Source organism: Theropithecus gelada, chromosome 14 (assembly GCF_003255815.1).
Source record: "Theropithecus gelada isolate Dixy chromosome 14, Tgel_1.0, whole genome shotgun sequence".
Taxonomy (NCBI): domain Eukaryota; kingdom Metazoa; phylum Chordata; class Mammalia; order Primates; family Cercopithecidae; genus Theropithecus; species Theropithecus gelada.
The window spans coordinates 64,244,904-64,259,386 of NC_037682.1; the positions used below are offsets into that span (position 1 = coordinate 64,244,904).

At 44.6% G+C, this 14,483-nt stretch overlaps 1 protein-coding gene across 4 annotated transcripts in view; it reads right to left on the reverse strand.

The window, feature by feature from the left end:
• CLPB (ClpB homolog, mitochondrial AAA ATPase chaperonin) overlaps positions 1–14,483 on the reverse strand; it is a 149,388-nt gene that overhangs the window by 83,473 nt on the left and 51,432 nt on the right. For all 4 annotated transcript variants that reach the window (XM_025356858.1, XM_025356857.1, XM_025356856.1 and 1 more), the window contains one exon: positions 4,775–4,878. In XM_025356858.1, coding sequence (XP_025212643.1) covers positions 4,775–4,878 — 104 coding nt within the window. The remainder of the gene's footprint in view (positions 1–4,774; positions 4,879–14,483) is intronic.

Sequence of the window (14,483 nt, forward strand, 5' to 3'; positions counted from 1 at the left end):
AAAAAAAAAAAAAAAAAAAAAAAAAAAAAAAAAAAAAAAAAAAGAAACTAATAAGCAATTACAACTGTAGAGCACTTTACAATCCACACATCACACATTTTATCTCTTGATATTCACAACAATACTAATATAGAAGAAAAGGAATGTATCATCGGAGGTTAGAGAGGTCTTTCCAAAGCCACAAACTATACCTTTCTTCAGTACTAACTGCAGGCCAAGGGCCACAGAAATATCCATTAGAAATTTAGTGAACTTCTTGGACTTAGCACTGACTCCACAGTCTACTATAATAGTGAAGGACTGTCCAACTTTCCTGAGCTTGTGACCTTCCTGTGAATTTGCCTAGACACACTCGAGGGAAAGGGAATTACAGCTCTTGTTCTACTCTACCTTCCTTACCCATCCCTACAAGTCAGGTAATTTTTCATGAAAAAGTCAATCCAATACAAAAATAAGAGAACCACAGGATTCTTTTGTTTGCATTTCATCCATAAGAATGAGTCAGAGCTGGGTATGGTGTCTTGCATACAATTGGCAGTCAATATATATTGGCTGAATGGCTAAAAAAATGAGGTTTCCTTAAACAGAAAAAGGAAAGACATGGTTAAGAAGAAGCTAAAGGCTGAGGCTGATGAGAGAGAAGAGCCCTGAGATGATTCTAAAGGACTCTCACTATCCAGGTCCAAGTCAGAACGTTCAGTGCACCAAGTTGGACAGCATACCACATCTAAACCGATACACCCAGGAAAATAAAGCCAGCTACCAGAAAACTGTGGCAGACAAAAGTAATCTAGAATTAAGAAGAAAAAAAAAAAAGGTGGAGAGGTAGATCTTGCAAGCCACAGTGAGTTTATCAATGATTCCTGACAAACTTCTAGGATGTTATTATTATTTTTTTAACAGTTGGTTGTTTTTGTTTTTGTTTTGAGACAGGGTCTTGCTCTGTCACCCAGGCTGGAGTGCAGTGGCGTGATCTCAGCTCACTACAACCTCTGACTCCTGGGTTCAAGTGATTCTTGTGCCTCAGCCTCCTGAGTAGCTGGGACTACAGGCATGCACCACCACACCTGGCTAAGTTTTGTATTTTTAGTAGAAACGGGGTTTTGCCGTGTTGGCCAGGCTGGTCTTGAACTCCTAGCCTCATGTGATCTGCTTGCCTCGGCCTCCCAAAGTGCTGGGACTACAAGCGTGAACCACGGTGCCCAGCATTTTGTACCAGTTCTTAAACACTTGGGTAATTACTGGGTACCAGTATGGGTTCCCTAAGAACAATAAATCAACATGCCAGAATAACCTGATTTCCTTTTCTGGAAAGGGTTATTAGTCAAGAAAATAAGACAAATGCTAGAAACATTTTAATTTTAGCAAGAAATCTGGGGAAAAAGCTCTTAAAATTTTGTGAACAAAGCAGAGGAACGGAGGATGGAAAAGAATGAAAGTTGACAGAATTACACCTGAGAATGCTGAATAATGCATCAAAATTATCTTGATCATGTGCTCTAGGACTCTGTATTTAATAAAGTCCTTATAAACATTTTAATCCAAGTAAAAGCATGATGGCAGGGGATCTTGTCTGTCTAACTCATCAGTGCTTAAAACACTACCTGGTACACAGGAATGTGATCAATAAATACTTTTGAATAAATAAGTGAATCCACAGAAAGCCTACTACTAAATTTGCAGATCATATGAAATAAGAAGAGATGGTTAATATTTTAATTGTTATTTCATAAGCGGACATGATAGCCTTTTCAAATATTTTTGTTGTCTATCTCTCCCTATCTACCTACCTACCCAGAATGTAGGCTGTCTGGCATAAGAGTTAAAAATAATCCAGAGGTTGGCCAGGAAAAAGAAAAGAAAAGAAAAGAAAAGAGAAAAGAAAAGAAAAGAAGAAAGAAAAAAAAACTAAGAAAAATAAATTATGTAACCTTGAACTAGGAATGCAAAAAAAAATCATGTGGAGCAGGGTTGGCAAACTACAGCCTCGGGGCCAAATCCAGCAGGCTGTGTGTTTTTATAAATAACGTTTTCTTGAAACATAGCCACATAGATTTGTTTACTGTTTATGGCTACTTTTGTATCACAATGGTCAAGGTAAGTAGTCACAACTGAGATCAACTGGCCCACAAAGCTTAAATGTTTACTATCTGGCTCTTTCTAGAAAGTTTGCTGACTACTGATCTAGAACATTGAATGTGAGTATCACCCTGGAGGTTACCATTAAAACACAAAGCTACAAAACATGAATGTGGCCGGGCGCGGTGGTTCACGCCTGTAATCTCAGCACTTTGGGAGGCCGAGGCGAACAGATCATGAGGCCAGGAGATCGAGACCATCCTGGCTAACACAGTGAAACCCCGTCTCTACTAAAAATACAAAAAGTTAGCCAGGCGTGGTGGTGGGCGCCTGTAGTCCCAGCTACTGGGTAGGCTGAGGCAGGAGAATGGTGTGAACCCAGGAGGCGGAGCTTGCAGTGAGCTGAGATCTCGACACTGCACTCCAGCCTGGGCGACAGAGCGAGACTCCGTCTCAAAAAAGCAAAACAAAACATGAATGTACATCGTGGAGACCAGTGTGACAGCAGAAGTTGGACTAGATAGATGGCTTCATAGCTCTGAGATTCTGTGAAATAAAAAAAACGTTTAATGAGCCCTGCTAGAATCCTGACAGCAGATGAGAAGGCACTCAAAAGAATCCCCTCCTGTCTACCTGGCCCTGCCCTCTCAACAAATGCTCCACTTTGCTTTTTGGTGAGAGCGCCTGTATTAGTTCATTGTCACACTGCTGATAAAGACATACCTGAAACTGGGAACAAAAAGAGGTTTAATTGGACTTACAGTCCTACATGGCCGGGGAGGCCTCAGAATCATGGCAGAAGGTAAAAGGCACTTCTTACATGGCAGCGGCAGGAGAAAAATGAGGATGAAGCAAAAGGGGGAAACCCCTAACAAACCCATCAGATCCCAAGAGACTTATTCACTATCACAAGAACAGCATGGGAAAGACTGGCCCCCATGTTTCAATTACCTCCCACTAGGTCCCTCCCACAACACATGGGAATTCTGGGAGATACAATTCAAGTTGAGATGTGAATAGAGACACAGCCAAACCATATCAGCACCTAAACTGAAGACAGAGCTGAGCACTGCAATGCTGCGCCTGAATGAGAATAGGATAGCCCATAAGCTGAGTCCCCACATATCAGGCTGCAAATAGAGGGCAAGGGGGTACTCATGAAATTCTCTGTTTAAAACATAAACACAATTCCTCCAGCTCAGTGGGGAATCCAAGGACACAAAGATTGTGGCCTGCACATGAGGAGGAAAGAAAGGACATATGGGTAGATGAGAGTTCAAATAACCATACAAAAGGCCAAGATCTAGAGAACATTCAAAAGAGCAGCTGAGGGCAGGTTGCAACTATTGTCAAGGACAGGGAAGCCTTTGTGGAGGATCTAGCGTTAGCAATGGAGCCTTAAGAGGACTAGGTTTAGAGAGGTGAAAGGGAAGGAAGAGGGTAACTTCACACTTTACCGGGGCAGCAATGCCTTAATGCTCTTGGATACTCCTCTCATGCCACTGATTTGAGAAACCTTCTCCCTGGGGCAGCAACAACACCGCTACTCTGAGTTACCACATACCACGTCAGTCTCGCGGCCTTACAGCTCTGAAGGCTGAGCACACTGCTCCCCTTGGCTGAACTTCCCCCTAGGTCAATGTTCTGGCTCTCGGGTAGTCAGAGAGGCTGTCTGTCCTCCTGGCATCACTGCTAACACTAAAGCAGCCACTGCTCAGCCACCCTGTTGCTGGCAATCTCAGAGGGATCTCAGCCTCTGTGAATGGTCCAGGACAAGGGGAAAGCAGTGAGGACAGTCTGGATAAACAAAAGCTCAAATGTAAAATACTCATTTCTGACTGCAGCCAAAGCAACCAGCTTTTTTTTCAACCCCACTTTGGATGAAGTACTCACCAGACACAACGTAGACTGACTTGCTGAGGTATCCTCTAACAGACACATGATCAAGCCCTAGTGCAAACTCAAACATCCACCTTGCACATTCAGTCTCCAAGACTCACCCCACAGCCTCTTCATTCTGAAGTTCAAACCACCACCAACACAACATCCCAGACAACCCAGAGAAGGCACTGATGATGACCTCATTTTATAAGGATAGACACCAAGGCACAGAGAAGGTCCACTATTTGTCCTAGATCATAGAGCAAGCTGAGGGGATAGTCCCAGAAGCAGGATTGCATTTTACGTTTACAAGGGAGGAAAAGCAGTATTCAGAATAGTATTATTTAGGAAATTCTGAGGCTGAGGAATCCAGTAAGGCTGTTGTCTAGTTCTGGGGCAGGAATGGGGCAAGGTAAGTCTGCAGGAAATAGGAGAGGAACAAATCCACATTCCACGCAGTTGCCTTAATTATTTTACTGAAAGGTGCTCCGTTGTCCACTCATCTGCAGCTCTACAGGCTGAAGCACTTTCAGGAAAACATCAGTTGAAATGTACTTCCTACCCCCAATTAGGTCATGAAATCAGGCCTCTATTTCTTTCCCCAAGACTTCTTCTGAAGTGACATAAAGTTAGAGCCAAGGGACTGTGAAAAGCAGCTGTTCCAAGCCCTTTGAGTTCTTCATGAGTCCACAGAGGTAAAGAACATGCTGCAGGCTTTCACTCTGAGTTGCTGGTAGAGCTGACACCACAGAGCAAGACTGCATGAAAGACACAAGAGGAGAGCTCTCAGAGAAGCAGGACAGCCCACACTTACCTTCCAAAGAATGGATTCCCTGTTCCTTGGCGGTCTTGTAAACACTGCTGAAATCATCTCCAAGGTTTGGATCAGCCCCGGCAGCAAGCAGGACCTGGACCACACTAGAAGAAAGCACAAAAACAGAAGTGTCAAAAGCAAGAAAGGCCCAGGAGGTACAGACCTAGATCTGGAAGCATGTTTGGGGACTCATGTGAGTGATACAGTGGAAAAAAAACCATGAACTCTGGGAGTGTAAAAGACAAGGATAGGAAAGGCAGCGATAGGAAATCTTAGCTGGATGCAGTGAATAATGACTATAATCCCAGCACTTTGGGAGGCCAAGACGGGAGGATTACTTGAGTCCAGGAGTTCAAGACCAGTTTGGGCAACACAGTGAAACTTCATTAAAAAAAAAAAAAGGCAGCAGCCTCTGAAACTTACCAGCTGAGAAGCTTGGGACAAGTTACTTAACACCTTTCTAAGGCCCAGTTTCCACAATTATAATATACAAACTGTTTATCCAACAATTACTTATCAAATGCCTACCATGTTCTAGTCCCTGTTCCAGCTGCTGAGGTCTGTGACCTCAAGGAGCTAGGGCCAGTCTGCTGAGAAAACCAATAATTAAGTATAAAGTTACAGCTCAAAGTGTGATAAAGGTTACTACAGGAGAAACGTGCAGCAGAACAAGAAACAGGATCAAGAAAACCCTTACGGCATCAGCAAGATGGCAGAACAGGACTCCCCAGCACTTGCTCCCCAGCAGAAACATCAATTTGAACAATTATCCACAGGCAAAAATACCTTCACAAGAGCTAAGTAAACCAAATGAGAGATTACAGCACCTGGGCATAGCACAGGGGTAAAGAAAAGGTTACCTACAGAGAGTAGGAAGACAGTTTTCCCTCACCCATATCACCCCTCCCCCAACTCCAGGCGGTACACATGGAGAGAGTTACACTCATGGGGGCAGGAGAGGGAAGTGAGGGCTGGACTTTGCCTTAGACACTGAATCCAGGCCCACCCCAGTAAAACTCAGTGCCTGGAAGGCTCCCAAACTCCTGGTGGTTACCCTCAGACTAAGCCTCTAGCCTCCCTGGTACCAGGACATACCCCACAGCCCCAGGCTCCAGATCTGCCTCCTAGCCAGACCGACCTTAGCAGCCCCAGACTCTGGCCCTAGTGCCAGGCCAGCCCCAGCAGTCATGGGCTCTGGGCCCACCCTAACACGAGCCCAGCCCCTACAGTCTCAGGCTTCAGGCCCGCCTTGCAGATTCAATCTCTAGGCCCATCCTAGAGCCAGGGTAGCCTTGGTGGCCCAGGGCTCTAGACTTCCCCCAGAACTGGCTGGGGCATGAATCCAGGCTTCAGGTCTGTCCTAGCACCAGGTCGGCCTGACAGCCTTAGTTATCAGGCCTATACCAGCAGACCCAGCCTCCAGGTCCACCCCAGGCTCCAGCCCAGCCCACAGCCAAGTTAGTCCACACAGCCCAGAGCTTTAGGCCTGCCCTAGCACCAGGTCAGTACCCCTGGCCTCAGGCACTGGGCCAGCACCTGCAGACACAGGCTCTAGGCCTGCTCAGTTTCACAGCAGTCCCTGTGGCCCCACATTTCAGGCCAGCTCTAGCAGCCCCCAGGCCCATCCCAGTAGACCCAGTACTGAGCTGGCTCCCACAAATCCAGACTCCAGGATAGCCCCCGTGGACCCAGGTCACAGGCTGGCCCTCATTGCCCTAGTACCCAGGCTAGCCCTCACGGACCTACACCCTCTGGGGCAGTACTGCATATCCAGGCTCTAGACCATCACCCACAGACCCAGGCTCCGTGCCTGCCCAGGAACAGGCCAGCCCAGGCTCCAGGCCAGTCCCATGCCACAGACTTCAGTGAACCCAAAGTCTAGGCCTACTCCAGCAGATCTGAGGTCCAGACCCACTCCGATAGATGCCAGTAACAGCCTGGCCCCCATGGACTGAGACTCCAGGACCATCCCTATATACCCACATTCCAGGCCAGCCCTTGTGGACCCAGGGCCCAGGCCCAATCCCCATAAACTAAGGCTCCAGGTCTGCTCCAATACCAGACCAACCCCTGTGGACTCAGGCTCCAGGCCCATCCACTTGGACACAGGTGCCAGGTCAATCCCAATGACTAACCATTCCCTGCAGATTCAGGCTCAAGGTCTATCCCATCACAAGGTCAGTCCCTGTGTACTTAGGCTTCAGGCTGGCCCCCACAGATACAGGCTCTAGGCCCACCCCTGTGGTCCCAATCAACAGGTCCACTCCAATGGCACCAGGCTCCAAGCTCAACCCTAAGGACCCAGGCACCGGGTCAGCTCACCTGCTGACCTATGCACCAGGCCAGCCTGCCTGAGGACTCTAGCACCAAGCTCATTCATGAACCACACAAGACAGCCTGTCCCAAATCTCTGGACAGGCTGAATGATGAAGGGCTTTCCCAGGCAAAGGCAATCTGCAAAGACTGGAGTAAGTCCCTACTTTTTCACATGTTCAGACACCAAAGTATGGCCACAAGAATCAAGAACAATCAGGGAAACTTGATCCCACCCAAAGAACAAAATGAAGGACCAGTAACCAACCCTAAAGAAATGGATATTCATGACCTGCTTCACAAATAATTCAAAATAATTGTTTTAAGAAAGTTCAGCAAACATTAAGAAAATATAGAGAAACAATTTAACAAAATCAGGAAAACAATAAATATTCCAAACAAATTTAAGAGATTGAAATCATGTTTTTAAAAAACATCAAAAGAAATCCTGGAGCTGAAAAATATAATGAATCAAATGAAACTGCAATATAGAGCATCAACAGCAGAACTGAAAAGCAGAAGACAGAATATGTGAACTCAAAAATGAGCTATTTGAAAATAGGAAGACGAATGGCTTCCAATAAGATTCAGTCCAAATAAGACTACACCAAGACATATTATAATCAAACTATCAAAAATTAAAGACAAAGAAGGATTGTGAAAGCAGTGAGAGCAAAAAAGCAAGTAATATATAAGGGACTTCCAATAAGGCTGACAGTGGATTTCACATTATAAATCTTATAGGCCAGGAGAGAACAGGATGATAAATTCAAAATGTTGAATGAAAAAAAACCCTGTCAACTAAGAAGACTATACCCAGCAAAACTATTCTTCAGAAATCAAGGAAAGATAAAGACTTTCCCAGAGAAATAAAAGCCGAGGGAGTTTATCACCATGAGACCTGTCTTATATTTCTTAGACAGGTCTGATGGTGATAAATTTACAAGAAATGCTAAAGAGAGTGCTTCATGTTGAAAGAAAAGGATGCTAATTAGCAACACAAAAACACGAAAGTATAAAACTCACTGGAAGCCTTAGAAACATGCTGAAACCCCATCTCCACCAAAAACAGACAAATACAAACATTAGCCAGGCATGGTGTTACATGCCAGTAGTCTCAGCTACTTGGGAGGCTGAGGTAGGAAAATCACTTGAGCTTGGGGGGCAGAGATTGTAGTGAGCTAAGATCAACCACTGCACTCCAGCCTGGGTGACAGAATGAGACTCTATCTCAAAACAAACAAAACACCTGATAAACCTCACTGGTAATGGTAAGCACATAGTCAAATTCAGAATACCATGATACTGTAAATGGTGGTAAGTAAATCACTTTCATCTTTAGTATTAAGGTCAAAATACAAAACTGCTAAAAATAATAATAGCTACAATAATTTGTTAAGGGATATATAATACAAAATATGTAAATTGTGACACTAAAAATACAGAGTATGTTTGTGGTGGGTGTGGAATAAGTGTAAAGTAACCACAAAGCAAAGCCTAAAGTAGATTCATAAAAGGTAAAAAGTAAGGAATATAAGTATACTACTAAAGAAAATCACCTAATGGGGGGCAGTTCCAAGACGGCCGAATAGGAAGAGCTCCAGCCTCCAGCTCCCAGCGTGAGTGACACAGAAGACGGGTGATTTCTACATTTCCAACTGAGGTACCAGATTCATCTCACTGGGGAGTGTCAGACAGTGGGTGCAGGACAGTGGGTGCAGCCCAACAAGCGAGAGCCCAAGGCACCGCCTCAACCAGGAAGCGCAAGGGAGAAGGGAATTCCCTTTCCTAGTCAAGGGAAACCGTGACACACAACACCTGGAAAATCGGGTCACTCCCACCCTAATACTGTGCTTTACAAAGGGTCTTAGCAAACGGCACACCAGGAGATTATATCCTGCGCCTGGCTCAGAGGGTCCCATGCCCATGGAGCCTCCCTCATTGCTAGCACAGCAGTCTGAGATCTAACTGTAAGGCAGCAGCAAGGCTGGGGGAGGCGGGCTCGCCATTGCTGAGGCTTAGGTAGGTAAATAAAGTCCCTGGGAAGCTCGAACTGGGTAGAGCCCACCGCAGCTCAAGGAGGCCTGCCTGCCTCTGTAGACTCCACCTCTGGGGACAGGGCATAGGCAAACAAAAGGCAGCAGAAACCTCTGCAGATGTAAATGTCTCTGTCTGACAGCTTTGAAGAGAGTAGTGGTTCTCCCAGCCTGGAGTCTGAGATCTGAGAACAGACAGACTGCCTGCTCAAGTAGGTCCCTGATCCCCGATTAGCCTAAATGGGAGACATCCCCCACTAGGGGCAGACTGACACCTCACACCTCACACCTCACATGGCCAGGTACACCTCTGAGACAAAGCTATCAGAGGAACAATCAGACAGCAACATTAGCCGTTCAGCAATATTCACTTTTCTGCAGCCTCTGCTGCTGATACCCAGGCAAACAGGGTCTGCACTGAACCTCAAGCAAACTCCAACAGACCTGCAGCTGAGGGTCCTGACTGTTAGAAGGAAAACTAACAAACAGAAAGGACATCCACACCAAAACCCCATCTGTATGTCACCATCATCAAAGACCAAAGGTAGATAAAACCACAAAGATAGGGAAAAAGCAGTGTAGAAAAGCTGGAAATTCTAAAAATCAGAGCGCCTCTCCCCTTCCAAAGGAACGCAGTTCCTCGCCAGCAACAGAACAAAGCTGCTTGGAGAATGACTTTGATGAGCTGAGAGAAGAAGGCTTCAGACAATCAAACTTCTCTGAGCTAAAGGAGGAAGTACGAACCCAGCACAAAGAAGCTAAAAACCTTGAAAAAAGATTTGACGAATGGCTAACTAGAATAACCAATGTAGGGAAGTCCTTAAAAGACCTGATAGAGATGAAAACCATGACACGAGAACTACGTGACAAATGCACAAGCTTCAGTAACCGACTTGATCAACTGGAAGAAAAGGTATCAGTAATTGAACATCAAATGAATGAAATAGAGCAAGAAGAGAAGTTTAAAGAAAAAAGAGTAAAAAGAGGCTGGGCGCGGTGGCTCAAGCCTGTAATCCCAGCACTTTGGGAGGCCGAGACGGGCGGATCACGAGGTCAGGAGATCGAGACCATCCTGGCTAACACGGTGAAACCCCGTCTCTACTAAAAAATACAAAAAACTAGCCGGGCGAGGTGGCGGGTGCCTGTAGTCCCAGCTACTCCGGAGGCTGAGGCAGGAGAATGGTGGAAACCCGGGAGGCGGAGCTTGCAGTGGGCTGAGATCCGGCCACTGCACTCCAGCCTGGGCGACAGAGCAAGACTCCGTCTCAAACAAACAAACAAAAAAAAAGAGTAAAAAGAAATGAACAAAGCCTCCAAGAAATATGGGACTATGTGAAAAGACCAAATCTACATCTGATTGGTGTAGGTGAAAGTGACAGGAGAATGTAACCAAGTTGGAAAACACTCTGCAGAATATTATCCAGGAGAACTTCCCCAACCTAGCAAGGCAGGCCAACATTCAAATTCAGGAAATACAGAGAACGCCACAAAGATACTTCTCGAGAAGAGCAGCTCCAAGACACATAATTGTCAGATTCACCAAAGCTGAAATGAAGGAAAAAATGTTAAGGGCAGCCAGAGAGAAAGGTCGGGTTACCCACAAAGGGAAGCCCATCAGACTAATAGCGGATCTCTCGGCAGAAACTCTACAAGCCAGAAGAGAGTGGGGGCCAATATTCAACATTCTTAAAGAAAAGAATTTTCAACCGGAATTTCATATCCAGCCGAACTAAGTTTCACAAGTGAAGGAGAAATAAAATCCTTTACAGACAAGCAAATGCTGAGAGATTTTGTCACCACCAGGCCTGCCCTACGTGAGCTCCTGAAGGAAGCACTAAACATGGAAAGGAACAACTGGGACCAGCCACTGCAAAAACATGCCAAAATGTAAAGACCATCGAGGCTAGGAAGAAACTGCATCAACTAATGAGCAAAATAACCAGCTAACATCATAATGACAGGATCAAGTTCACACATAACAATATTAACCTTAAATGTAAACGGGCTAAATGCTCCAATTAAAAGACACAGACTGGCAAATTGGATAAAGAGTCAAGACCCATCAGTTTGCAGTATCCAGGAGACCCATCTCATGTGCAGAGACACACATAGGCTCAAAATAAAGGGATGGAGGAAGATCTACCAAGCAAATGGAAAACAAAAAAAACGCAGGGGTTGCAATCCTAGTCTCTGATAAAACAGACTTTAAACCAACAAAGATCAAAAGAGACAAAGAAGGCCATTACATAATGGTAAAGGGATCAATTCAACAAGAAGAGCTAACTATCCTAAATATATATGCACCCAATACAGGAGCACCCAGATGCATAAAGCAATTCCTTAGAGACTTACAAAGAGACTTAGACTCCCAAACGATAATAATGGGAGACTTTAACACCCCCTGTCAACATTAGACAGATCATCGAGACAGAAAGTTAACAAGGATATCCAGGAATTGAACTCAATTCTGCACCAACTGGACCTAATAGACATCTACAGAACTCTCCACCCCAAATCAACAGAGTATACACTCTTCTGAGCACCACATCACACTTATTCCAAAATTGACCACATAGTTGGAAGTAAAGCACTCCTCAGCAAATGTAAGAGAACAGAAATTATAACAAACTGTCTCTCAGACCACAGTGCAATCAAACTAGAACTCAGGATTAAGAAACTAAATCAAAACCACTCAACTACATGGAAACTGGACAACTTGCTTCTGAATGCCTACTGGGTACATAACGAAATGAAGGCAGAAATAAAGATGTTCTTTGAAACCAATGAGAACAAAGATACAACATACCAGAATCTCAGGGACACATTTAAAGCAGTGTGTAGAGGGAAATTTATAGCACTAAGTGCCCACAAGAGAAAGCAGGAAAGATCTGAAGTTGACATCCTAACATCACAATTAAAAGAACTAGAGAAGCAAGAGCAAACACATTCAAAAGCTAGCAGAAGGCAAGAAATAACTAAGATCAGAGCAGAACTGAAGGAGCTAGAGACACAAAAAATCCTTCAAAAAAAAAAATCAATGAATCCAGGAGCTGGTTTTTTGAATAGATCACCAAAATTGATAGACCACTAGCAAGACTAATAAAGAAGAGAAGAGAGAAAAATCAAATAGATGCAATAAAAAATGATAAAGGGGTATCACCATCGACCCCACAGAAATACAAACTACCATCAGAGAATACTATAAACACCTCTACGCAAACAAACTAGAAACCCTAGAAGAAATGAATAAATTCCTGGACACATACACTCTCCCAAGACTAAACCAGGAGAAGTTGAATCCCTGAATAGACCAGTAACAGCCTCTGAAATTGAGGCAATAATTAATAGCCTAGCAACTAAAAAAAGTCCAGGACCAGACGAATTCACCAGAGATACAAGGAGGAGTTGGTACCATTCCTTCTGAAACTATTCCAATCAATAGAAAAAGAGGGAATCCTCCCTAACTCATTTTATGAGGCCAACATCATCCTGATACCAAAGCCTGGCAGAGACACAACAAAAAAGGAGAATTGTGGACCAATATCCCTGATGAACACTGATGCAAAAATCCTCAGTAAAATACTGGCAAACCGAATCCAGCAGCACATCAAAAAGCTTATCCACCATGATCAAGTGGGCTTCATCCCTGGGATGCAAGGCTGGTTCAATATACACAAAACAATAAATGTAATCCAGCATATAAACAGAACCAAAGACAAAAACCACATGATTATCTCAACAGATGCAGAAAAGACTTTTGACAAAATTCAACAGCCCTTCATACTAAAAACTTTCTTTTTTTTTTTTTTTTTTTGAGACGGAGTCTCACGCTGTCGCCCAGGCCCAGGTTGGAGTGCAGTGGCACGATCTCGGCTCACCGCAAGCTCCGCCTCCTGGGTTCACGCCATTCTCCTGCCTCAGCCTCCTGAGTAGCTGGGACTACAGGCGCCCGCCACCGCGCCCGGCTAATTTTTTGTATTTTTAGTAGAGACGGGGTTTCACTGTGGTCTCGATCTCCTGACCTTGTGATCCGCCCGCCTCGGCCTCCCAAAGTGCTGGGATTACAGGCGTGAGCCACCGTGCCCGGCTAAAAACTTTCAATAAATTTGGTATTGACGGAACATATCTCAAAATAGTAAGAGCTATTTATGACAAACCCACAGCCAGTATCACAATGAATGGGCAAAAACTGGAAGCATTCCCCTTGAAAACTGGCACAAGCCGGGCGCGGTGGCTCACGCCTGTAATCCCAGCACTTTGGGAGGCCGAGGCGGGCGGATCACAAGGTCAGGAGATCGAGACCACGGTGAAACCTCGTCTCTACTAAAAATACAAAAAATTAGCCGGGCGCGGTTGTGGGTGCCTGTAGTCCCAGCTACTCGGGAGGCTGAGGCAGGAGAATGGTGTGAACCCGGGAGGTGGAGCTTGCAGTGAGCTGAGATCCAGCCACTGCACTCCAGCCTGGGCGACAGAGCGAGACTCCGTCTCAAAAAAAAAAAAAAAAAAAAAAAACTGGCACAAGACAGGGATGCCCTCACCACTCCTATTCAACATAGTGTTGGAAGTTCTGGCCAGGGCAATCAGGCAAGAGAAAGAAATAAAAGGTATTCAGTTAGGAAAAGAGGAAGTCAAATTGTCCCTGTTTGCAGATGACATGATTGTATATTTAGAAAACCCCATCGTCTCAGCCCAAAATCCCCTTAAGCTGATAAGCAACTTCAGCAAAGTCTCAGGATACAAAATCAAAGTGCAAAAATCACAAGCATTCTTATATACCAATAACAGACAAACAGAGAGCCAAATCATGAATGAACTCCCATTCACAATAGATTCAAAGAGAATACCTAGGAATCCAACTTACAAGGGATGTGAAGGACCTCTTCAAGGAGAACTACAAACCACTGCTCAATGAAATAAAAGAGAACACAAACAAATGGAAGAACATTCCATGTTCATGGATAGGAAGAATCAATATCGTGAAAATGGCCATACTGCCCAAGGTAATTTATAGATTCAATGCCATCCCCATCAAGCTACCAATGACTTTCTTCACGGAATTGGAAAAAACTACTTTAAAGCTCATATGGAATCAAAAAAGAGCCCACATTGCCAAGACAATCCTAAGCAAAAAGAACAAAGCTGGAAGCATTACACTATCTGACTTCAAACTATACTACAGTATAGTACATACAGTAACCAAAACAGCATGGTGCTGGTACCAAAACAGAGATATAGGCCAATGGAACAGAACAGAGCCCTCAGAAATAGTACCACACATCTACAATCATCTGATCTTTGACAAACCTGACAAAAACAAGAAATGGGGAAAGGATTCCCTATTCAACAACTGGTGCTGGGAA